Raw genomic sequence first — 26,438 nt, forward strand, 5'->3', positions numbered from 1 at the left:
AATCCATGAGCATGGAATGTTTTTCCATTTCTTTGTATCTTCTTCAATTTCCTTTATAAACTTTCTGTAGTTTTCAGCATACAGATCTTTTACATCTTTGGTTAGGTTTATTCCTAAGTATTTTATGATTCTTGGTGCAGTTGTGAATGGGATCAGTTTCTTTATTTGTTTTTCGGTTGCTTCATTATTAATGTATAAGGATGCGACTGATTTCTGTACATTAATTTTGTATCCTGTGACTTTGCTGAATTCATGTATCAGTTCTAGCAGACTTTTGGTGGAATCTGTCAGGTTTTCCATGTATGATATCATGTCATCTGCAAAAAGTATAAGCTTGACTTCATCTTTGCCAATTTTGATGCTTTTGATTTCCTTTTGTTGTCTGATTGCTGATGCTAGAACTTCCAGCACTATGTTAAACAACAGCGGTGAGAGTGGACATCCCTGTCGTGTTCCTGATCCCAGGGAGAAAGCTATCAGTTTTTCCCCACTGAGGATGATATTAGCGGTGAACTTTTCATAAATGGCTTTTATGATGTTGAAGTATGTTCCTTCTAGCCTGACTTTCCTGAGGGTTTTTATTAAGAAAGGATTCTGAATTTTGTCAAATGCTTTTTTTTTGTTTATTTTTTTAACGTTTATTTATTTTTGAGACAGAGAGAGACAGAGCATGAACAGGGGAGGGGCAGAGAGAGAGGGAGACACAGAATCTGAAACGGGCTCCAGGCTCTGAGCTGTCAGCACAGAGCCTGATGCGGGGCTCGAACTCATGGACCGTGAGATCATGACCTGAGCCGAAGTCGGACACTTAACCAACTGAGCCACCCAGGCACCCTGTCAAATGCTTTTTCTGCATCGATTGACAGGATCATATGTTTCTTATCTTTTCTTTTATTAATGTGATGTATCACATTGATTGATTTGCGAATGTTGAACCAGCTCTGCAGCCCAGGAATGAATCCCACTTGATCATGGTGAATAATTCTTTTTATATGCTGTTGAATTCGATTTGCTAGTATCTTGTTGAGAATTTTTGCATCCATATTCATCAGGGATATTGACCTGTAGTTCTCTTTTTTTTTGGGTCTCTGTCTGGTTTGGTAATCAAAGTAATGCTGACTTCATAGAATGAGTCTGGAAGTTTTCCTTCCCTTTCTAGTTTTTGGAACAGCTTGAGAAGGATAGGTATTATCTCTGCTTTAAATGTCTGGTAGAATTCCCCAGGGAAGCCATCTGGTCCTGGACTCTTATTTGTTGGGAGATTTTTGATGACTGATTCAATTTCTTCACTGTTATGGGTCTGTTCAAATTTTCTATTTCCTCCTGTTTGAGTTTTGGAAGTGGGTGGGTGCTTAGGAATTTGTCCATTTCTTCCAGGTTGTCCAGTTTGTTGGCATATAATTTTTCATAGTATTCCCTGATAATTGCTTGTATTTCTGAGGGATTGGTTCTAATAGTTCCATTTTCATTCCTGATTTTATCTATTTGGGTCATCTCCCTTTTCTTTTTGAGGAGCCTAGCTAGAAGTTTATCAATTACGTTTATTTTTTCAAAAAAACAACTTTTGGTTTCATTGGTCTGCTCTACTGTGTTTTTAGATTGTATATTGTTTATTTTGCTCTGGTCTTTATTATTTCTCTTCTTCTGGGGTGTCTTTGCTGTTCTGCTTCTATTTCCTTTATGTGTGCTGTTAGATTTTGTATTTGGGATTTTTCTTGTTTCTTGAGATAGGCTTGGATTGCAATGTATTTTCCTCTCAGGACTGCCTTCGCTGCATCCCAGAGTGTTTTGATTGTTGTATTTTCATTTCCATTTGTTTTCATATATTTTTAAATTTCTTCTTCAATTGCCTGATTAACCCATTCATTCTTTAGTAGGGTGTTCTTAACCTTCATGCTTTTGGAAGTTTCCCAGACTTTTTCCTGTGGTTGATTTCAAGTTTCATAGCATTGTGGTCTGAAAGTGTGCATGGTATGATCTCAATTCTTGTATACTTATGAAGGGCTGTTTTGTGACCCAGTATGTGATCTATTTTAGAGAATGTCCCATGTTCAGTCAAGAAGAAAGTATATTCTGTTGCTTTGGGATGCAGAGTTCTAAATGTATCTGTCAAGTCCATCTGATCCAATGTATCATTCAGGGCCCTTGTGTCTTTATTGATCCTGTGTCTAGATGATCTTTCCGTTTTGTTGTAAGTGGAGTATTAATGTCCCCTGCAATTACCACATTCTTATCAATAAGGTTGCTTATGTTTGCGATTAATTGTTTTCTATATTTGGGGGCTGCCATATTCGGTGCATAGACACTTATAATTGTTAGCTCTTCCTGATGTATAGACCCTGTAATGATTATATAATGCCCTTCTTCGTCTCTTGTTACAGCCTTTAATATTGAAGTCTAGTTTGTCTGATATAAGTATGGCTACTCCAGCTTTCTTTTGATTTCCAGTAGCATGATAGATAGTTCTCCATCCCCTTACTTTCAATCTGAAGGTGTCTTCAGGTCTAAAATGAGTCTTGTAGACAGCAAATAGATGGGTCTTGTTTTTTTATCCATTCAGATACCCTGTGTCTTTTGGTTGGAACATTTAGTCTATTTAGTCTAGTTATTATTGAAAGATAAGGGTTTAGAGTCATTGTGAATCCTTTAGGTTTCACGCTTGTAGTGATGTCTCTGGTACTTTGTGGTGCTTGCAACATTTCACTCACAGACTCCCCCTTAGGATCTCTTGTAGGGCTGGTTTAGTGGTGATGAATTCCTTCATTTTTTGTTTGTTTGGGAAAACCTTTATCTCTCCTTCTATTCTGAATGACAGACTTGCTGGATAAAGGATTCTTGGCTGCATATTTTTTCTGTTCATCACATGGAAGATCTCCTACCATTCCTTTCTGGCCTGCGAAATTAGTAGATAGGTCTGCTACTACTCTTATGTGTCTACATTTGTAAGTTAGGGCCCGTTTATCCCTAGCTGCTTTCAGAATTCTCTCTTTATCCTTGTGTTTTGCCAGTTTCACTATGATAAGTTGTGCAGAAGATCAATTCAAGTTATGTCTGAAGGGAGCTCTCTTCTTGGATTTCAATGCCTGTTTCCTTTCCCAGATCAGGGAAGTTTGCAGCTATCATTTTTTCAAGTACACCTTCAGCCCCTTTTCTATCTCTTCTTGTGGAATTCCTACGATACGGATATTTTTCCGTTTGATTATATCACTTAGTTCTCTAATTCTCCCCTCAAACTCCTGAATTTTTTTATCTCTTTTTCTCAGCTTCCTCTTTTTCCATAGTTTTATCTTCTAATTCACCTATTCTCCCCTCTACCTCTTCAGTCCATGCTGTGGCCACCTCCATTTTATTTTGCACCTCATTTATAGCATTTTTTTAGTTCCTCATGACTATTTCTTAGTCCCTTGGTGTTTGTAGCAATAGATTTTCTGCTGTCCTCTATGCTTTTTTCAAGCCTAGCGATTAATTTTATGACTACTATTCTAAATTCTTCTTCTGTTATATTGCTTAAATGGTTTTTGATCTATTCGTTAGTTGTCGCTTCTTCTGGAGTTTCTTTTGAGGAGAATTCTTCTATTTTGTCTATTTGGTTCATCCCTGAGGTAGCTCCAACTGCAGGGCACTTCCCCTGTGCTGTCCAGAGAAACTTGTGTTGGTGGGCAGGACTGCAGTCAGACCAATGTCTGCCCCTAGCCCTCCACTGGGGCCACAGTCAGACTGGTGTGTACCTTATCTTTCCCTCTGGCAGGGGCAGGACTCACTGTGGAGTCGTGTGTCCCCTGTCTGGGCTGCTTGCACACTGCCAGGTTTGTGGTGCTGTTTTGATGAGATCTGCCCAAGGGCTTATTAGACGGGGTGGATCTGCAAGGTGCACGGGGGCAGGAGGGGCAGGAGGGGCAGGCTTAGCTAAGTTTGCCATAGGTGGTCCCCTGCAGGAGGGGCCCTGCGGCACCTGCAGGGAGGCAGACCCATCAGAGGGATGGATCCACAGGAAAACAGCATTGGACGATTTCACGGTGCAAGCAAGTTCGGTGATGGGAGCTCGTTCCCTTTGGAATTTTGGCTGGAGGATGGGAGAGGGAAATGGTGCTTACCAGCACCTTTGCTCCCCGGCTGAGTTCTGTCCTTCAGGGGCTCAACAACTCTCCCTCCCGGCCTCCTTTCGCCCTCCCTGCTCTCTGAGAGCAGAGCTATTGACTTCTGGCATTCCAGATGTTAAGTCCAGATGGCTGTCAGAACTCACGCAATCCAGCCCCTCTGCTTTTGCAAGCCAGACTTTGGGGGTTCTGCCTTGCCCGGGGCTGCCCCTCCACCACCCTGGCTCCCTTCCGCCAGTCTGTGTAGCACATACCATCTCTCCGCCCTTCCTACTGTCTTCCATGGGCCTCTTGTCTACGCTTGGCTCTGGAGAGTCCATTCTGTTAGCCTTCTGGGGGTTTTCTGGGATATTTAGGCTGATGTGGGTGGAATCTAAGCAATCAACAGGACGAGGTGAGCCCAGTGTCCTCCTACACTGCCATCTTCTCACTAGTTCTGAAAATATTTTGTGTATTTTGTATAGATTTCAAGTTGTCTAAAGTAGCAGGGCATATCCTTTTTCTCTCTATGGCTAGTAACAGAAGTCAATTCAGCTTCATATGCTGGGAAATGACCCAGAACTGTCAGACATTTTAAAACATATAAATCAGTATGAACGTATGATTACTTAATTGAACTTATAGTACATAAGTACATATAGCACACATGTACATGTAAGTATGTATAGTACATAAGAACGTATAGTAACTTAAATTGAAATTATGCAAACAAAGGAATTTTTTTGTCTGGCGAATTTAATTTTATTCACATGGCAAATTGAATTTTTCACTAAAGTACTAGGTATAAAAAATTTAACTGATTTTGTTGTTATTATATTCAGAGTTTCAGGTAGACCTCCCATGATGAAGTTCGTTGATATACATAATGATGTTTGTACCTAGAAATTCTTAGTGGTTAAAAAGTTGTGCCAAAATATCTGTGTTTAACCTTGAGTGTATGTAACTTATTTGTCATTAGCTGAGTTGTTATATTCTTATACTCCTTCAGTTTTACTCTTGTATGAGCCTGCTGAAATGAACTGAGATTAAAGTTGAGTGAGACTGAGTAGAATTGTAATGATAGCAATTAAGAACTACTACCACGGAGTTGTGAGACTTTTTAGCAAAGATCTCTGTTGCTCTAAGTGTTGTAATTAATAATTATTCATGCATTATAATCTTTGGTCATTTAAATAATGAATCTGTTTTCTTTAAAGATTAACTCATAGGTTCCCCAGTGTTCTCAGTTCATAGTACCTTTGTATATCAGTAATATTTTCATGGCACTTCAAATTAAAGAGAAATATCCAAGAGTTTCATTGGGATTAAGTATTTATGCCCTAACATTGTAATGGCTATTAAAATACACATACAAATTAAAAGGAAAAAGTTATATTTTAATTTTATTCTTTAACGTAATTATTTGCTGTAGGATATGAACTTTTGGGTCCTGGACAATTTCTCCAACCTTATAATCAGATTGGACACTGCTACCCTTATTTGTTATTTCACATTGCTTTTTGCTCTCACCTTAATTTTTATCACAGCAGTGGTCAAAACTCAACTTCATAAAGATATGATGTCATGAAAGAAATGTAGTGCAATCTAATATTGAAGCTCTGAACTTCTAGCAAGTATTCTGTATGGTGTCCAATAGACGTGAAGTATTTCTCTGTTTCCCGTAGACATTTAAAATATCCCACAATGCCCTGTCTGTTTGTTACAACACCCCTGGGAACCTTGGTACACAATCTGGGTAATAGAATTAGCACATTCTCTTCTAATGTTTATTACTGCTTTATATGGAATTTTGGCATGGTTAGTGTCCTAATTATTTTATGTTGAGACAGAGAATCCTTTTTGATCATTTGATCATCATCACAGAGAATCCATTTTTGACCAGAAAGGTTTCTTAAAAAAACTGTGTAATAGTGAAATAAAGGGATAATACATTTGACATTTTTTTTTTAAAGTGTGGTAAATTTTTTTTTTAACGTTTATTTATTTTTGAGACAGAGAGAGACAGAGCATGAACGGGGGAGGGTCAGAGAGAGAGAGAGAGACACAGAATCTGAAACAGGCTCCAGGCTCTGAGCTGTCTGCACAGGGCCTGACACGGAGCTTGAACTCACGAGCTGTGAGATCATGACCTGAGCTGCAGTCTGACGCTTAAGCGACTGAGCCACCCAGGCGCCCCCATTTGACATTTTTCTTGATGGAAGTGTTTACTGCAGAGGTTTCATAGAAACATTATTGAATAAATTGGTTTTGTGAGTATGTTTATAAATAATCTGTAATACAAAGAAATAATGAATGAATAAAATCCTAAAACATGGTATTAAGTGGGAGAAAAATGCAGTACTTTATTACTCTACAAGGTGTATTGAATAAACAAAAGAAAAAGATGAATTTTATAATGGGAATAAATAAGGGAAAAGGACTCAAACTGAAAATAGTCAAAATTATCTGTGTTGTTATTGTTTTTCTCAGTATCAATTATTATATTGAAATGGATTTAAGATATTCCTGATTAATCCTCTAGGATATTTGCATACAGTTCTAAACTGTATTGTGACTCAAAATGATTTTTTTAAATAATATATTTTGGGGGCGCCTGTCTGGCTCAATCAGAAGAGTGTGTGACTTCATCTCAGGGTCGTGGGTTCGAGGCCCACGTTGGGTGTAGAGATTACTTAAATAAATTTTTCAAAATGATATATAAGGAAGTATATTCTGAACTATATGGAAAATATTTTTGTGTAATATTATGCTAAGGATATATTTGCAATTCCATGTGTCCTTAGTTTAATACATAATAAAACAATCGTAGTGATAATAGCTTACATCTATCAAGTGTTTACTATGGTCCACATGGGGTTTTTAGTGGTTTTTAGTGTTTTCAACATATTGGCTAAATTCTTACAATAGTCCTATGAGATGGGTCTAATTATTATTCTTATTATACAGATGGAGGAAATGAACTACAGAGAGGTTAAATAATTTGCCCAGGCTCACAGAACTAATGAGTGGCAGTGTGTATGGTTCCAGAGCCCCTGTTTTTAACTACTACCCAGACGGAGAATTAATCTCTCACCTGAATGTTAACAAAGAAAGAAGAAAACAACTAACTGTGATCTAAATTTATTTTATGGTCCTACACTTATTAAAGTTATTTATTAGATTAGATTAGAGAAAAGAAGCCAAGAATAACGCTTTAAAACTTTAAGAAATAAAATAAATATATTACTTACTGGCATTGTATTCCATTTATGTTATGATGACTTTAAGATTAAACTTGGAATATGTTTCATGATGAGTTCAAGGAATTGGATTTTAGCAAGAAGTTAATGGATGCTAGATCTGTTTGAGACGTCATTCTAATGATTTGGGAGAGAGTATACCATGATTACACATAAGTTTGATCGATAGTATTGCTGGAAATGAAAGATATTTGGTATAGCTGGCCAGCAATATGACATTCATTTTACTTCTTTTTTTTTTTTTTTTTTTTTTTATTTATTTTTTTTTTAATTTTTTTTTTTCAACGTTTATTTATTTTTGGGACAGAGAGAGACAGAGCATGAACGGGGGAGGGGCAGAGAGAGAGGGAGACACAGAATCGGAAACAGGCTCCAGGCTCGGAGCCATCAGCCCAGAGCCTGACGCGGGGCTCGAACTCACGGACCGCGAGATCGTGACCTGGCTGAAGTCGGACGCTTAACCGACTGCGCCACCCAGGCGCCCCTCATTTTACTTCTTAATGAATACTATTGTTTCTTTTTTCAATATACTCCCATCTGCAAAAAAAAATATTGTTCAATTATTTTATGTTTTTATTGTTTTAAATCTTCTTGAAAATTCCATATGTTTCTATGAGTTTTTAAGTTCTGGGTTTGTATAGATTGTGGTATAGTTTGCATACCTGATAGTACTTAATAAATCCTTATATTTAATTCAGAATTACTATTTGAATGCCTGATATGTGCTTAATATTCTACTTATATTGTGAGAGGAGAGAGGGTCAGGGGAAGGAGAATACAACATGCTTCTCAGGAAGGTGGTTGTGGTAAAAATTGTAATCATTAAGAGATGTCTTCCTGGGGCGCCTGGGTGGCTCAGTCGGTTAAGCGTCCGACATCGGCCAGGTCAGATCTCGCGGTCCGTGAGTTCGAGCCCCGCGTCGGGCTCTGGGCTGATGGCTCGGAGCCTGGAGCCTGTTTCCAAGTCTGTGTCTCCCTCTCTCTCTGCCCCTCCCCCGTTCATGCTCTGTCTCTCTCTGTCCCAAAAATAAATAAAAAACGTTGAAAAAAAAAATTAAAAAAAAAAAAAAAGAGATGTCTTCCTTGATCCTCCCTCATTTAATAAACAAGCTCTCTTCCCTGCATTTATTCCATGTCAGCATATATTGTTTGTTGTGCGTATAGTATTTGTTAAATTAAAAGTTTACATTTTTCCATGATTAAAGTATTATTTCTTACCTGTAAGAATCTTTTTCAGATTTATATAAAATCAGAACTTCTGGAGATGTATTTAAGATTAAATTTTAAAATTAGGAATTTAAAAACTAACAGTAAAAAGAGACTCAGCTCAGGCTGCTATAACAAAATACCATGAACTGGGTGGGTTACACGTCAGATATCTATTTCTCACAGTTCTGGAGGCAAGAAGCATGAGATCACGGTGCCAGCATGGCCAGGTTCTGGTGAGAGCTGTTGCAGACTACCAACTTCTTGTATCTTCACGTGGTGGCAAGAGAGTGCTCTGGTGTCTTGTTTGCCTTTTAAGGGCACCAAGTCCCTACCTCCCAATTCCTCTGGATCCCCTTACTCCAAACACCAGCACCTTGGGGATTAGATTTCAACATAGGAATTTGGGAGGAGTGAGGCATGAACATAGATGGTTGGGAATACAGACTTCGATGTTACAACGACCAGAGTTGAAATGACAAATATTGCTGAGTCTTTCTTATTGAAACGCTCTCTCTAGGTCTCAGTTACCACATCTGTTAAAAGGATTTTAAGAAGAGTTTGTTGAAGGATTAGAGAAGCATTTAGTTAAAAGCTTGTCCAGTAATCGGTACCCAAAAGTGGCATTGATCCTTAAACAGTTCTTCTCAAGTAGTCAAAAATTTGATAAGGGGACATGTGAGGAATGTCATATTTAATTTTAATCAATGAGTTACAGAGCAAAGACTTAATTGTAAGAATATTTCCTTCACTGATTGTGGATCCAGTTGTTTAAAGAGATTTGTGAACTATTATTCACCTATGAACTCTGTGAGATTGTTACTTGTCAAGGTTTACGATGAGATTGAGGTATCTACATTTTGAAACAGCTTTATAGGCAATGCTGACATTCTAGAAGAATCTAAGCTAGAAAGGTGAATATCGTTACATCTTTATGGATGGAAAAATACGAAATCCAGTATTTAACAGTTTTAAAGATGTTAGGGAAAAATTTGTATGTCTTTCGCTGGAACTTAATATTGAACTGTAGTTATTTTTAATGATTTAGTGGTTATGATAGCCATGGAGACAGGGCTACATGGTTTAAAATCTTGGCTCTATCACGTGGTTTATTGTGTGATTTGAGGCAAAATACTCACTTTTATATGCCTTAGTTTTCTCTTCTGTAAAATGAAAATAAGAATAGAATTGTTTTGAGTTAATGCACATATATTAGTTATAATAATGCCTTGCACATTGTATGTATATCATCATCATCATCATCATCACCACCATCTCATGTTATATTTTACATTCCGTTTCAGTTTGTTTTTATAGTCTTGAGAAAAGTCAATTAGTGTTTTGTAAATAATAGGCTTCCAAGAGTAACTTGCAGCCTTTTTGATGTTTTTATTGTTCTTTAACATTAAAGGTTATTGCAGTTTGCTTATCCTTAAATGTGTTTTGTACTTGAATTTGAATACTCAAATTCAGAAATATATCTGTCCCAAATTGGAGATGTTCAGAGTTTACCAATTGTAGTATTTTTTACTTCTTCATATACAACATTTTCAAATGACACCTCTATAGACATTGCTTTATTTTCCCATTTTTCTTTTTTACTTCTAAACACTTAATCTTTGTATAAATCTTAGAGACATGTTTTGCTTTCTTTTTAACATTTATTTTTACTATTTGATGGGCTCCTCAATACTTTTTTCCTTTACTCAGTCTCCCATTTTCACTGTTTTCTCTCTCTCTCTCTCTCTCTCTCTTTCTCTCTCTCATCCATAAATGAAAACTCAGTCCTGGAAAATGGGAACCATAAAAGGAATAAAAAAGGCAAGATGATATTTAGTATTTTTTGCATGTTTATTTAGAATATGCATACTATATTCTTGAAATAAATGTGTTTAAAGATTTAACCTCATAGAGGATGAGAGATTATCTCATATTTATGTTTACACTTGAAGTTTAGATGCTTAATAAGCAGGCTGTTGTTATAAGCTTATATTATATACTCTCACCACTGGGAACACCTCCCTCCTGCTCCATTCCACTTTTAAACACATGGGTTGCACAGCTGCTGTATGGTTGTACACTGTCCCATGTGTATTAAGCAAGCACAGCCTGCAAAAGGGTTGCATTTTGGAGCATGGAAGTAGCATGGCTGGTTGGAGACCCCAGAAGTGTTGCTGCCAGAATTCTTCCATCTGGCAGCAGTGCTGCTAGGCAGCTCCACACAGGGCATAAATATATTTTGCTGAGTACTTTTCCTGGTGCAACAGCCATGAATGCCTGGGCTGAGATGGATGAATGGGAAGATGGTCAAAGCTACTAATAGAAAGGTATTTAATTGGAACCACTGTACTGCTTAAGGTGAAAGAATGAACAATAAGTATGAAAAAACACATTGTCAAATAGTCTTTTAACCTTTATGAAGACCTTTTACATTAAAGAATTATGAAATAATTCTATGAAATAAATACTGAAGCATAGTTCCTTTCAAAATTTAGCTTTTATAATTTAACATAGACATATCATTTTTATGGCAAAATAATTGCAATAGTCTTTATTTGATGTAAGTTTATTTCTGGTTTCATTAAAAATTCCCAGAACATTGAACATAAGTCAACATTCCATGGAGAAGGAAGTATTATGCAGCTTGCATGTGTGTATATCTGCATATCGGAGCACAAAATATTGACATGATAATTGCAGTCAAGCCTGAGTGAACAGTGGCCTGTGGGAATTCAGCTGGTGTTGTACCAACTGGATGGCTGCTCAGGACACAGTTTGAAATGCAAGGTGCAAGTTAGCACTTTATTCAGCACAGGCAGGCATCATTTAAAAATCCTTGGGGGCAGCCCTGGTGATGTGCAGATGTTAAAACAGTCTGTTCTGAAGTGCTGATATTTTTGAACACTGTAAAAGACTTCTAGATTCTGGGTGAAAAATATTTGCACAATTATTAAAGACATATAACGCACAATCTTTTCCAACTCTTTTCTGGATGTTTTAGGTAATAGGGAGTGTATATGCAGAAGTAACTGGACAGGTAGTTAAAAGAAGAGACAGGAAAATCAATAACCAAATAAGGTCATTTAATTTATAACTATAAAACAGAAAGGGTTTTGAGTCTCAACTTTGTGTTAGAAATGATGTTGAATGAATAAGGATATCTGAAACAAATATATTATTTAGTAATATATTAAATCTAAGCTGTTATGTTCTAGTAAATTATTGATTTCATCTTTGTTTACAGAGTTCACCAGTACCCCATAATTTACAAATTCAGATTAAGATGCTGTAGCCTAATTCTATTCTTTATTCTACTTTGGAAATACCTGATGGAACAAGAAAAAGATCAATCATTTTTTATGTGTCAGGCTGAATCTTCCATCACAAATTTTGGCTTTCATATATAGTTTAAATATATTTTTTATATTGAAGTATAAAATATAATAATTTGAAATTCTGGATTGTATACTAAAAATTAAGCTCTGATCTTAAAGAGAAATAGATATTTTAAGTATACTTGACCTTTAAAATATTTTATACCAAAGGTTTGGGGATCTGTTGATTTAGTAATGTATTTTTATTTAAGTATATTAGAGTTTTTTTCAATAGCTATTTTTACTGTGGAGTAAACATATTTGAAAAAATATTTGTGTTAAGTTTTTTTTAAAGTTTTCTCATATTGTTCATAGATACCATTTTAGTAGTTTATTATGCATATTCAAAGTAGAAAAATAGTTATGAAACAGTTCATGAATAAAAGGTTAGATAATATGATAATGGTATGATTCTCATTTCCCTAAACTTCCATTTTTATCAGTCTTCCTGTTTTAGAATCTTAATGTTTATCAGAAAGTGAGAAAGCATTTAAATGGAAAGTCATTAATAAGTATAAAATCTACATTTTAATAGATTTTGTGCTCAAATGAAAGAAAATGTTCTTCCAACTAGGTTTATTTTGTGCATTATTGTTATCTATCTGTTAATTAAGAATAATCAATGTCAGTAAGCTTTGCTTTTTTATTTTCTTTGTTTTCTAAATCAGACTAATATCATTGCCTCATTTATAGTTAAATGTTTCTTTTAGACTGTAATATTTCATTTTTGACATCTCATTAAAAATGGGCTCAAGCCCAGAAAATATGATCCTGTCATATTGTATAATATATGGCATGGTCTATAACACAATAAAATCTTGTTTCCTAATGATTTAGAATAATTTCTCAGATTTTTGAGTTTAGAAAAATGGCAAAAAGTTACTGTGGTAGTTCATGTGGCTAAGTAACCAGCAATGTTAAATGTTTAAATGGGTAGTACTCTTGGGAAAAGTGATTGGAGCTTTAAACTTGTACACATTTGACAGCGTCTCTTCACTTCATTTTTCATCCTAAAGAAGTCTGCAAATATTCTTAGCTCACATCATTATTGCACATCAGTGGTTCTAATTAGCTAAACAGGAGTTTGTCTCAGTCATTGATCATCATCAACTTCTTGACAGTATCCCTTTTTTTTAGGAACGTTTTTTTAAATGTCTTATAAATACAGAGAATATATATTAATTGAATTGACCAGATACATTGGTGGTGTTTTAAATTTGAAACAACTTTTTTACCTTGTATTATTTTAAGTAAAAAATAATTGTATTCGTATTGTAGCGCTGTTTTCTCTTGGGAGCATTTTCCTGTTATGAAAATACCATGTGCCACCAGGAGGAGCTGCTGGACAAATCTCTATATAGATTGTGAATTGTGATTTTTTTTTCTTTTTTTTTTTTTTCAACGTTTATTTATTTTTGGGACAGAGAGAGACAGAGCATGAACGGGGGAGGGGCAAAGAGAGAGGGAGACACAGAATCGGAAGCAGGCTCCAGGCTCTGGGCCATCATCAGCCCAGAGCCCGACGCGGGGCTCGAACTCACCGACCGCGAGATCGTGACCTGGCTGAAGTCGGACGCTTAACCGACTGCGCCACCCAGGCGCCCCTGTGATTTTTTTTTTTCAATTTCAAAACTATAATAGTCACTTTTGAAGGTTTTTGGTTTAAAATACATCAGTGAAGTATATTTTTGAAGTTTATATTTGACATGAAGTTTATAGATCATTTATGACCTATATTTTCAGTATTATATTACTCAGCTTAGTTATTGTTATTTCAGTGACTCTCAAATTTTAGTGTGTGTCAACATCACTTGAGGCTTTGTGTCTTAGTTCGGGTTGTTATAACAGAATATCATAGTTCAGGTGGCTAAAAAGCCAAACATTAATTTCTTATATTTCTGGAGGTTAGGAAGTCCAATATCAAGGTGACTGCTGATTCCATTCCTTGTGAGAGCTCTCTTGCAGACAGCTACCTTCTTGCTATATTTTCACATGATGGGGAGGGAGATCATCTTCATGTAGACCCCTAACCCCATTCATGAGGACTCCATCCTTATGACTTCCCAAAGGCCCCACCTACAATCCCGCATTGGGGATTAGGGCTTCAACATATGAATATGAAACATTCAGTCCAGAGCACCTTGTTACGGTTAAACACTGATTGCTGGGCCCTACCCTAGAGTTTCTGCACTTAGAAAGGGTGGAAGATAGTACATTTCTAGCAAGTTCTTGGATGATGCTAATCCCACTTCTCTGGTGACTCACAGTATGAGAACCACTTGGTTAGACTGTGAGTAAGTTTATGTACATACCTATGTATATAGTAGGAGATAATCACTCTGGTACCAAGCTGCAGTAATGCTTTTGTTTGAGTTTTGTGGCACATGTTTTATCCCTGCCTCATAAAAAGGACACCAGAACGTATTTGGACACTGGTAGGGATTTTAGGCTTACTACAAAAGAGTGAATTAGAAAGACTCTATCCCTGTAAACTAAACTAATTCCTGGGAATTTAATATTAGACTCATAGCATATTCAAAAAGCAACTTACAAGGGGAGTTTCTGACTGGAATTAATATCTTGGCTGTTATATCCTGGGTCTTTGTCCTTGAGTAAACTCAATCAAGCCCTTCCCTTTGAGATTTGAAGCCATCTTCCCCCTGATGCATATACCTTGAATTGATGTAGTACTGTTTTGCAGTACTCGTGATTTTATAATATTAAACACTCAAATGATAATTTGAGATTATATATTTGTGACAAATGATAGGCAAAGGGTGTATATATTTTTTCTTTAAGCTTTTAATTTTAATTCCAGTATAGTTAGCATATTGTTATATTAGTTTCAGGTGTACAATATAGTGATAAAGGTCATATATTTTTAATATATAAAATAGTTTTATAAATCAAAACCAATAAAATATAAAATGACAGTTATGTTGACTGGCACTGGAAAATTAGGAAAAAAACATTTCAATTGGTGAAAATATGTTGAAATTCATTATTAATAAAAAAAATAAATACAAAGAGAGCCCAGTTGAAGACAATGGACTGTGATTATGCATTAGATGTGCTATCAATACTTGGTAATAGAAAATAAAATAATAAAACAGAATAAAATACAAACAGTAAAAATAATACATATGTTTGTAAAATTTTAAGTGTGATTTATTCCAATTCTCTACCTAATGTGTGCCTACATTCAGAGGGCTGAACCTGGCTAGAGAAAAGTTCTGAGCCATGACGACTGGTCATATGTGAATTTATGACTACTGACCTTCATGGTCTTAGTACTGACTAGTAGATACCCTATTTTTTCCTGGCTCACTTACCATCCCAGTCTCCTAGAAGACTATTTGATGCTTAACTCTCTTGTCAACTTATAACACTTTGTTTTTCCTTTTCACTTTCAGATAACTATTATGAATTTGTCAGATTAATGTTAAGTGGAGCACAGGGCGCTGGATGGTGAGCCATGGTTCAACAACAGACCATAAGAAAAACTGAAATAGAGAAGTTTATTGCTCACATGTCCTAGAGGAAGTACCCGGCATGCCTCGAGGGGCCACATGGGGAAGTCAAGGCACAGTACGGAGACAGAGAGGACCTAGGGCACATTCCTTTATGAGGGTTTGTGTGTGGAGTACTTTGGGGTTTCCAGGCTCAGGTGGGATTGGTCAAACCAAAAGAGCTAGGTTTTGGTGAGCTCTATGAGGGGATCTTATGTAAGGGACACATAAGGGAATGGCATTGGGAGGCAGGGGAGATTGTTGATCACAACGGCTGTTAGGGAAGTCATATCAAGAACTTTAATTTACTTGTGACTCTGTGAGCTGCTATCTAGGGCACTTGCATGAACTAGCTTCAGGCTGCTTGGCCAAACCAAATGGATGCCAAGGCATGGAGTAGCTTTAGCTAAACTCTTGACAACCTCCTTGCTTCCTACACCACTGAATAAATAGAAGCTTTTCGAAGAGAGCTTTTACTCTTTCCCATAACCACATCTTCTACCAATATACCTGAATCTATTTTCTCTTTTTCTCTTTTTATTTCTTTGGAAGAACTGTTTATACTGTCACTTAAGTTCAAAAAAAACTGTGCACACTGAAGCCTTAAGGATGCAAGGATGTCACTCTGCAGTTCTCTCTTCTCTCTCTTGCGTCATCTGTATCGCTCACTATCCTGGGTCATTCCTGTCCACATACTCACATGCAATTTTATCTTCTGTCTTTTGAAAAAAATCTCTTTTGATCTCACATTTCTTTTGAAATACTGTTCCATTTCTCTGCTGCTTTTTACAGCAAAATTCATCTGAAAAGTAGTTTTTACTATCTCTATTTTTTTCTTTCTCTCTTGAACTGACTCCAATTAGGCTTGTATGTCCACCATTCTCCTAAAACAGCTCTTGTCAGAATCACCAGTGACTACAATACTGCTAAATCCCAGCAGTTCAGTTTTTAGTCTTTGTCTTCTTTAGCATGTTTGCAGCATTTGCCAAGGTTGGTTCCTTCTAGAAATAACTTGTTCACTTAGCTTTCTCTCTTGATTCTCCTTTTGCATGACTGTGTATCCTTTGTAGTATCATTGGCTGTTTTCCTCGCCTTACTAACCTATAAATGTGGAGTGCCTCAGGACCCAATTCTCAGATTTTTCTATCCAAAATTACTTCTTAGGCTTTTGAATATATTTGGATGATGCCTAAAGTTTTATCTTCAGCCTTGACCATTTGACTGATTCTAGACTTGTTTACCAACTGCATATTGGATTTTGATTAAACATCTCACATTTGACATGTCCAAATCCCAAATACTTAAAAAAAAATTTTTTTTTTAGTGTTTGTTTATTCTTGAGAGAGAGAGACAGAGTGTGAGTGGGGGAGGAGCAGAGAGAGAGGGAGACACAGAATCTGAAGCAAGCTCCAGGCTCTGAGCTGTCAACACAGAGTCCGATGTGGGGCTTGGACTCATGGACCTTGAAATCATGACCTGAGCCTAAGTCGGAGGCTTAACTGACTAAGCCACCCAGGTGCCCCTGTCCAAATCCAAAATTCTAATGTCCCTTAACTCTCCTCATCAGGATCCGAGATCATGTCTACTTCATCCTTCCAGTTATTCAGACAAAAGCCTTGGAAACATTCTTGACTTCTCTCTTCCCTTAAATCTCATACCTATTGGATCAAGAAATCCTGTTAGCCCTACCTTCAAAATATCAAGAATTTTATTACTTTCTCAGTAACACCACCATTACCTATCTTGTCGAGTTCATCTTTAGTTCTCACCTGGGTATTTTATTTGCCCCCTAATTATTCTCTCTGCTTCTACTTTTGATTGCTAGAGTCTGACCTCAGCCCAGGACCCACTGTGATACTTGTGAAATATTAATTCTTATTGTATTATTTCCCTACTCAAAACTATCCTCTCTGTTCCAATTTTATTGGGAGTCAGATCTAAAGTTCATAGGGCTTAAAAGGCGATATACTGCTTTATTCCCAGTGACTATTCTGTCCTCAGCCACCATTCTCCCCTTGTATGGACGTTACTATTTTGCTGTTCTTTGGCTACACCAATTGTGCTCTTGCCTCAGTATCTTTGCTCTTGCTACTTTTCCCAAAGCCTGGAAAACTCTTCCCTGAAATCTCTATGACTCTTAATTCCTTCCTTTAATTTTCTGGTCACATATCTTTAAGAACAGTCATTTTTATAAAATAGCAACAGCCTTCTTTTTGCTTCCCAGTTCTCTAAGACGAGGCATCCCTTTCTGCATTACCCTAGTTTATTGTTCTTATACATATAGCTTATACATATAGCTATACATATAGCTAGTTGGCATACTATATATTCACTTATATATCATTTATTTTCAGCATCTATGAGCTAGAATGTTAATTCCATCAAGACGGCACTTGGTTTATTTTGTTTGCTGCCATTCTCTATTCCCTAGAATGAAGTCGAGCATATAATAAATGCTCAATAAACACTCATTAAGTGAATGATGGATTAATGTGTAAATGTGTGTTTGTTTGTTTTTTAGGTATTTATTCTGGTAGGTATTCTTTCAATCTGAGGATTCTACTTAATTCTAAAACATTCTCAGAAATTATCTCCTAAGAATACCGCTTTATCTTTCATCCCATTTTTTTTTTTTTTTTTTTTTTGCTTCTGGAACTCTTTAGGCATATGCTGGGAGTTTCAAGTAAGACCTACATGTCTTAACTGTGTTTTTATATTTTTCATCTCATTTCTGTATGCAGTGTTCTGGATGAATTTCTCATTGTTATTATCCATTTCACTTACTCCCTTTTTACATCTAGTTTTGAGCTAAGCCCATTGAATTGTGTTTTGATTTAGTGGTTGTAATTTTTATTTGCAAGGTTTTCAATATATTTTTTAAGATCTATTTATTGTTTCTGTTTTTAATTGTAGTCATTCTTTTAGGTCATAAATCCTTACTTTAAAGTCTTTATTTTTATTTATTTTTGAGAGAGACAGAGACAGCGTGAGTAGAGAAGGGGCAGAGTGACGGGGAGAGAGAGAATCCCAAGCAGGCTCTGTGCTACTGAGCCTGACGTGGGCTTGAACTCACGGAACTGTGAGATCATGACCTGAGCTGAAATCAGGAGTCGGACACTTAAATGACTGAGCCACCCACGCGCCCCTTAAAGTCTTTTTCAGTGTGTTGTGTTATTTTAATTTTGTCTAGAGTGATTGATTCTTTGAATGATTCAGTCAGTGTTTGCATGTGTTGTATGTGAATTTAGAGTGTGTGTTTTCTTCTTGTGTTTTGTTGGATTTTTTGTGATAAACCTTGAGTAGGAGGGTTGATGTTACTGTTCTCTTATTCCTTTCTCCACTACCCTGCCTTGCCTAATGCCTTTTTTTCTCTAAAAATTTTGTGTTTGCCACTAAATTGTCACCCTCATCCCATCCTGAAATAGGTTTTATATTTGTAGTGTGAGGCTCTTAGCCAATAATGACACAGAGGATTTGTTAAATTTAGTACCTCGGCTATGGAGTGTTTTGGCTCAGTGCCTGATTGGGATTTTATCTATAAACGTTTGCCTTTCTAAACTTTCATATAAGCCTTAGTCCAAGCAAGGGTGGGGAAAGACTTTTTCCAGACTCCTTTCAGAAGTTCGGGGCGCCACCCTAGTCTCTGGATTCAAACAATGAGCTTAGTTAGCTATGCTTCCCTATATTGGGCAGGGCACTTTCATTAGCAGTTACCCTCAGGAGCCAAGCTCTTTTTCACCTTAGCCCACATCTGGATCTGGACAGTACACAGCACCTTCATCCTTGTTTGTAGCATTGTATTTCTGTTTAGTTTGCAATCCTTAGAGACGTGGCTGTGTTTCCTTAATTTTTTCTTTTATGTTTTTCTAATAATAGTATCAACTTAGAGAACAGAGAATTGCCTCAAAGTGTGAACTTATTATGCTAGGTTATTGGAAGTCTAATTTAAAATTTTTTAAGTGTACTAGTGTATCATCTGAATTTATCTCTTAAACCAGTGTTGTGCTTTTCTGATTGGTGTCTCTTCATTCTGATATTCCTTTGTACCTTCTAGGGCCCTTCGCTTCATTTCACTGTTTCCCAGTTGAGGGTTCTTTTCTTCTAACTTTCCTGTATACTTTGTCACTCCTGAGTGATTTAAGTATAGATTTCTATTTATTTTACTTATTTTTTAAAGTGTTTTAAAATATAAATAAATGTCCGGTAAATTTTTATCCCGTTTTAAGTTGTTAAAACGTTATTAAAAGTTACTAGTAAGTCTCTAGTTCTCTTTTGAGTCTTTTACTTAAAAAAATGATATTTTATTCTTAATTTAATTGTGTGTATAAAGTGCTTATGTTAAGAACATACTGACTTTGGGTGCCTGGGTATCTCAATTGGTTAGGCTCTGATTTTGGCTCAGGTCATGATCTCGCGGTTTGTGAGTTTAAACCCTGCATGAGGCTCTCTGTGGTCAGTGCAGAGCCTGCTTGGAATTCTCCCCGCCCCGTCCCTCCCCCACTTGCATTCTCTCTCTCGCATTCTCTCTCTCTCAAAAATAAATAAACATTAAAAAATAAAGAACATATTGACTTATTTTAAATTGATGATAGGGTGGTTGTGATCAAGATTAAATGTGTTGCGTATTTTTTTTTTTAATCATGGATCTAAATCTGGAAACTAAACTGTTCTTTTGGTATGAAGTTGTCTTAGTTGTCAGCAGTTTGTAAGTTGTTGTCACTTGCCATATGGTTTCTGATTAATTCTGAAAGGGCTGTCAACCCCAGATAATTTAATTTTCTATATTTTAAAGTGATACTCATTTTCAGGATGTAAAAATTTAAAGGATTAACTACCAATTATAACTAATAAACTCTCCCTTATTTTTCTTTGTAGAGAAAAACAGAAATCTGAAGCTAAAGACAGAAAAGTTTTAGAAATTCTGCAAGTGAAGGATGCTAAAATACAAGAATTGGAACAGGTTGGTGTAACAGAAAATACTAAGAATATTTTTTCAGGTAGTAGATATTTGCAATTACTTTTAATTAAAAAAATTCATTAAGAACATCAGGGTAATAATCTCAAACCATCACTATTTTGAAACTACTATGGCCAGATATTCTTCACTATTGTAATTTGCTTATAGCCTGTTGTCCGAATTAATGGGCTATGTCATTTATTCATTAAAATTCTTAAGATAGTGTTATGGTTTTATAGTAGTAACTAGCAATTATTCATTGTTCTATTGAATTTTGCCTTTTATTATTACCAGTTATCATTGTATTATTAGCAGTATCATTGAAACTTGTAAATTTTCAGATGGTTTCATTCATAGAAAGGATCAACAAATAACAGGAATGATTCCATTTGATCTTTTGAAAACTGTGCTTTCTTATGTCTTATCTATAATCAGTTAATTATACAATTACATATATAATAAAATTATATGTAATTATATAATCAGGATATTTCACTGCAAAAATCCATGTTATCAGTGCTTCCCAGAACCATTTTCAAAGTATACATCTCAAAAATGAAGGAGAAAGAAATTTATTGTAAGAATGGCCTCTATTGTGATAAAATACTTAAATTCATTTTGTACCCAGTTGTTCCTTGTGGGCTAAATTGCCCATAATTCTTCTAGGGTAAATGGAGGCTCTTTTTGGAAACTATGATCTTTGAGTTTTGACTCTATTTTCCTTCCTAGCCAATTAAAGTTTTATGAGAACTTTGATCTAAGTTTGGTTGTTGTTATAAAGTTGTTTTATCAAAAAACTTAAAGTGGGGGCGCCTGGGTGGCGCAGTCGGTTAAGCGTCCGACTTCAGCCAGGTCACGATCTCGCGGTCCGTGAGTTTGAGCCCCGCGTCAGGCTCTGGGCTGATGGCTCAGAGCCTGGAGCCTGTTTCCGATTCTGTGTCTCCCTCTCTCTCTGCCCCTCCCCCGTTCATGCTCTGTCTCTCTCTGTCCCAAAAATAAATAAACGTTGAAAAAAAAAATTAAAAAAAAAAAACAAAAAACTTAAAGTGGAAGTTAACTTAGATAAAAGATCCAATTATTTTTATGTTCTCTACATCCATAGAATATCTTTCTAAAATGGAACAATGCATTCTTTTATGACATATAAGCTTGAAGTTTATACATTCTCCAATGTTGTGTTTTCCTCATAGGAAATATCATAATTGATACCATAATGGTAAAATTTTAGAAATAATATTTTAGTCTGTTTGCTCTGGGGGGGGAAATGTTGTGTTTTCTACCTGAATATCAAAAAACATTAAAATGGAGTCTAAGATGGATAAATACTGTTATATGCCTAGGCTAAGCTGCCTAATAGATATAACCATATGACTTAGAAGTGCCAAGTGTCATTTGTACTCACACTAGATTGAGAAAAACTAGCCATATTGGCCACCCCGAGATTCTGGAGGTTAGGGAAGATAAAGAACCAGACTGAGCAATCTATTCTTCAGTTACAGCTCTATTCTATGGAAGAGAATGCATTTTGCCACTCTTTGATATTCTTGGGTGTTAAGTTTGCAGTGAGTGCTTTAGGGAATGCTCAGGTTACCAAATCTAGATAGCTATAGCATACCATTTTTTAAAAATGTTGACTTTTAAAAATGATAGTATATTTCCCCTTTGCTAAATTCTTTTTGTGCTTCCTCTTTCTTGAGGGATATACTATTTAACTATTTACCTTTTTGAGCAGAATCACTTAGCTCGGGGATAAAATATTAAATTTCCATAAGAGAAATTATTTGTTTTTAGGCCTCCTAATTTTTTTTAGAGGCCCTAATTTGCCAAAATCATGTATATTTTTGTTCAGTAATGGTTATAACTTTCTACAAAGTATAATATGTTAAATGTATATACTATTCTGTGATGGTCCTTTGGAAAATTCGAAGTTACAGTTCTTGCCTTTTTTTAAATTTTTATTTTTTTAATTTTATTTTTTTTCAAAGTTTTTTTTTCAATGTATGAAGTTTATTGTCGAATTGGTTTCCATACAACACCTAGCGCTCATCCCAAAATGTGCCCTCCTCAATAGCCATCACCCACCCTCCCCTCCGTCCCACCCCCCATCAACCCTCAGTTTGTTCTCAGTTTTTAAGAGTCTCTTATGCTTTGGCTCTCTTCCACTCTAACCTCTTTTTTTTTTTCCTTCCCCTCCCCCATGGGTTTCTGTTAAGTCTGTCAGGATCCACATAAGAGTGAAACCATATGGTATCTGTCTTTCTCTGTATGGCTTATTGCACTTAGCATCACACTCTCCAGTTCCATCCACGTTGCTACAAAGGGCCATATTTCATTCTTTCTCATTGCCACGTAGTACTCCATTGTGTATATAAACCACAATTTCTTTATCCATTCATCAGTTGATGGACATTTAGGCTCTTTCCATAATTTGGCTATTGTTGAGAGTGCTGCTATAAACATTGGGGTACAAGTGCCCCTATGCATCAGTACTCCTGTATCCCTTGGGTAAATTCCTAGCAGTGCTATTGCTGGGTCACAGGGTAGGTCTATTTTTAATTTTTTGAGGAACCTCCACACTGTTTTCCAGAGTGGCTGCACCAATTTGCATTCCCACCAACAGTGCAAGAGGGTTCCCGTTTCTCCACATCCTCGCCAGCGTCTATATTCTGCTGATTTGTTCATTTTGGCCACTCTGACTGGCGTGCGGTGATATCTGAGTGTGGTTTTGATTTGTATTTCCCTGATGAGGAGCGATGTTGAGCATCTTTTCATGTGCCTGTTGGCCATCCGGATGTCTTCTTTAGAGAAGTGTCTATTCATATTTTCTGCCCATTTCTTCACTGGATTATTTGTTTTTTGGGTGTGGAGTTTGGTGAGCTCTTTATAGATTTTGGATACTAGCCCTTTGTCCGATATGTCATTTGCAAATATCTTTTCCCATTCCATTGGTTGCCTTTTAGTTTTGTTGATTGTTTCCTTTGCTGTGCAGAAGCTTTTTATCTTCATAAGGTCCCAGTAGTTCATTTTTGCTTTTAATTCCCTTGCCTTTGGGGATGTGTCAAGTAAGAAATTGCTACGGCTGAGGTCAGAGAGGTCTTTTCCTGCTTTCTCCTCTAGGGTTTTGATGGTTTCCTGTCTCACATTCAGGTCCTTTATCCATTTTGAGTTTATTTTTGTGAATGGTGTGAGAAAGTGGTCTAGTTTCAACCTTCTGCATGTTTCTGTCCAGTTCTCCCAGCACTATTTGTTAAAGAGACTGTCTTTTTTCCATTGGATATTCTTTCCTGCTTTGTCAAAGATTAGTTGGCCATACGTTTGTGGGTCTAGTTCTGGGGTTGCTGTTCTATGCCATTGGTCTATGTGTTTGTTTTTGTGCCAATACCATGCTGTCTTGATGATTACAGCTTTGTAGTAGAGGCTAAGGTCTGGGATTGTGATGCCTCCTGCTTTGGTCTTCTTCTTCAAAATTACTTTGGCTATTCGGGGCCTTTTGTGGTTCCATACGAATTTTAGAATTGCTCATTCTAGTTTCGAGAAGAATGCTGGTGCAATTTTGATTGGGATTCCATTGAATGTGTAGATAGCTTTGGGTAGTATTGACATTTTGACAATATTTATTCTTCCAATCCATGAGCATGGAATGTTTTTCCATTTCTTTGTATCTTCTTCAATTTCCTTCATAAGCTTTCTATAGTTTTCAGCATACATATCTTTTACATCTTTGGTTAGATATATTCCTAGGTATTTTATACTTCTTGGGGCAATTGTGAATGGGATCAGTTTCTTTTTTTGTCTTTCTGTTGCTTCATTATTAGTGTATAAGAATGCAACTGATTTCTGTACATTAATTTTGTATCCTGCAACTTTGCTAAATTCATGTATCAGTTCTAGCAGACTTCTGGTGGAGTCTATCGGATTTTCCATGTATAATATCATGTCATCTGCAAAAAGTGAAAGCTTAACTTCATCTATGCCAATTTTGATGCCTTTGATTTCCTTTTGTTGTCTGATTGCTGATGCTAGAACTTCCAACAGTATGTTAAACAACAGCGGTGAGAGTGGACATCCCTGTCGTGTACCTGATCTCAGGGAAAAAGCTCTCAGTTTTTCCCCATTGAGGATGATGTTAACTGTGGGCTTTTCATAAATGGCTTTTATGATGTTTAAGTATGTTCTTTCTTTCTCGAGGGTTTTTATTAAGAAAGGTTGCTGAATTTTGTCAAAGGCCTTTTCTGCATCGATTGACAGGATCATGTGGTTCTTATTTTTTCTTTTATTAATGTGATGTATCACATTGATTAATTTGCGAATGTTGAACCAGCCCTGCATCCCAGGAATGAATCCCACTTGATCATGGTGAATAATTCTTTTTATATGCTGTTGAATTCGATTTGCTAGTATCTTATTGAGAATTTTTACATCCATATTCATCAGGGATATTGGCCTGTAGTTCTCTTTTTTTATACTGGGTCTCTGTCTGGTTTAGGAATCAAGTAATACTGGCTTCATAGAATGAGTCTGGAAGTTTTCCTTCCCTTTCTATTTCTTGGAATAGCTTGAGAAGGATAGGTATTATCTCTGCTTTAAACGTCTGGTAGAACTCCCCTGGGAAGCCATCTGGTCCTGGACTCTTATTTGTTGGGAGATTTTTGATGACTGATTCAATTTCTTCGCCGGTTATGGGTCTGTTCAAGCTTCCTATTTCCTCCTGATTGAGTTTTGGAAGAGTGTGGGTGTTTAGGAATTTGTCCATTTCTTCCAGGTTGTCCAGTTTGTTGGCATATAATTTTTCATAGTATTCCCTGATAATTGCTTGTATCTCTGAGGGATTGGTTGTAATAATTCCATTTTCATTCATGATTTTATCTATTTGGGTCATCTCCCTTTTCTTTTTAAGAAGCCTGGTTAGAGGTTTATCAATTTTGTTTATTTTTTCAAAAAACCAACTCTTGGTTTCGTTGATCTGCTCTACAGGTTTTTTAGATTCTATATTGTTTATTTCTGCTCTGATCTTTATTATTTCTCTTCCTCTGCTGGGTTTAGGATGTCTTTGCTGTTCTGCTTCTATTTCCTTTATGTGTGCTGTTAGATTTTGTATTTGGGATTTTTCTTGTTTCTTGAGATAGGCCTGGATTGCAATGTATTTTCCTCTCAGGACTGCCTTCGCTGCATCCCAAAGCGTTTGGATTGTTGTATTTTCATTTTCGTTTCTTTCCATATATTTTTTAATTTCTTCTCTAATTGCCTGGTTGACTCATTCATTCTTTAGTAGGGTGTTCTTTAACCTCCATGCTTTTGGAGGTTTTCCAGACTTTTTCCTGTGGTTGATTTCAAGTTTCATAGCATTGTGGTCTGAAAGTATGCATGGTATGATTTCAATTCTTGTATACTTATGAAGGGCTGTTTTGTGACCCAGTATGTGATCTATCTTGGGGAATGTTCCATGTGCACTCGAGAAGAAGGTATATTCTGTTGCTTTGGGGTGCAGAGTTCTAAATGTATCTGTCAAGTCCATCTGATCCAATGTATCATTCAGGGCCCTTGTTTCTTTATTGACCGTGTGTCTCTTTATTGACCGTGTGTCTAGATGATCTATCCATTTCTGTAAGTGGAGTGTTAAAGTCCCCTGCAATTACCACATTCTTATCAATAAGGTTGCTTATGTGTGTGAGTAATTGTTTTACATATTTGGGGGCTCCTGTATTTGGCGCATAGACATTTATAATTGTTAGCTCTTCCTGATGGATAGACCCTGTGATTATTATATAATGCCCTTCTTCATCTCTTGTTACAGCCTTTAATTTAAAGTCTAGTTTGTCTGATATAAGTATGGCTACTCCAGCTTTGACTTCCAGTGGCATGATAAATAGGTCTCCATCCCCTCACTCTCAATCTGAAGGTGTCTTCAGGTCTGAAATGAGTCTCTTGTAGACAGCAAATAGATGGGTCTTGTTTTTTTATCCATTCTGATACCCTATGTCTTTCGGTTGGCACATTTAGTCCATTTACATTCAGTGTTATTATAGAAAGATATGGGTTTAGAGTCATTGTGATGT

At 36.4% G+C, this 26,438-nt stretch overlaps 1 protein-coding gene across 1 annotated transcript in view; it reads left to right on the forward strand.

Annotated features, from left to right (window-relative positions):
* CNTLN (centlein) overlaps positions 1 to 26,438 on the forward strand; it is a 312,305-nt gene that overhangs the window by 60,723 nt on the left and 225,144 nt on the right. Inside the window, exon 3 of the mRNA XM_030293937.2 lies at positions 20,301 to 20,385. Within this exon, the coding sequence (XP_030149797.1) occupies positions 20,301 to 20,385 (85 nt within the window). The remainder of the gene's footprint in view (positions 1 to 20,300; positions 20,386 to 26,438) is intronic.

Source organism: Lynx canadensis, chromosome D4, assembly GCF_007474595.2.
Source record: "Lynx canadensis isolate LIC74 chromosome D4, mLynCan4.pri.v2, whole genome shotgun sequence".
Taxonomy (NCBI): Eukaryota; Metazoa; Chordata; class Mammalia; order Carnivora; family Felidae; genus Lynx; species Lynx canadensis.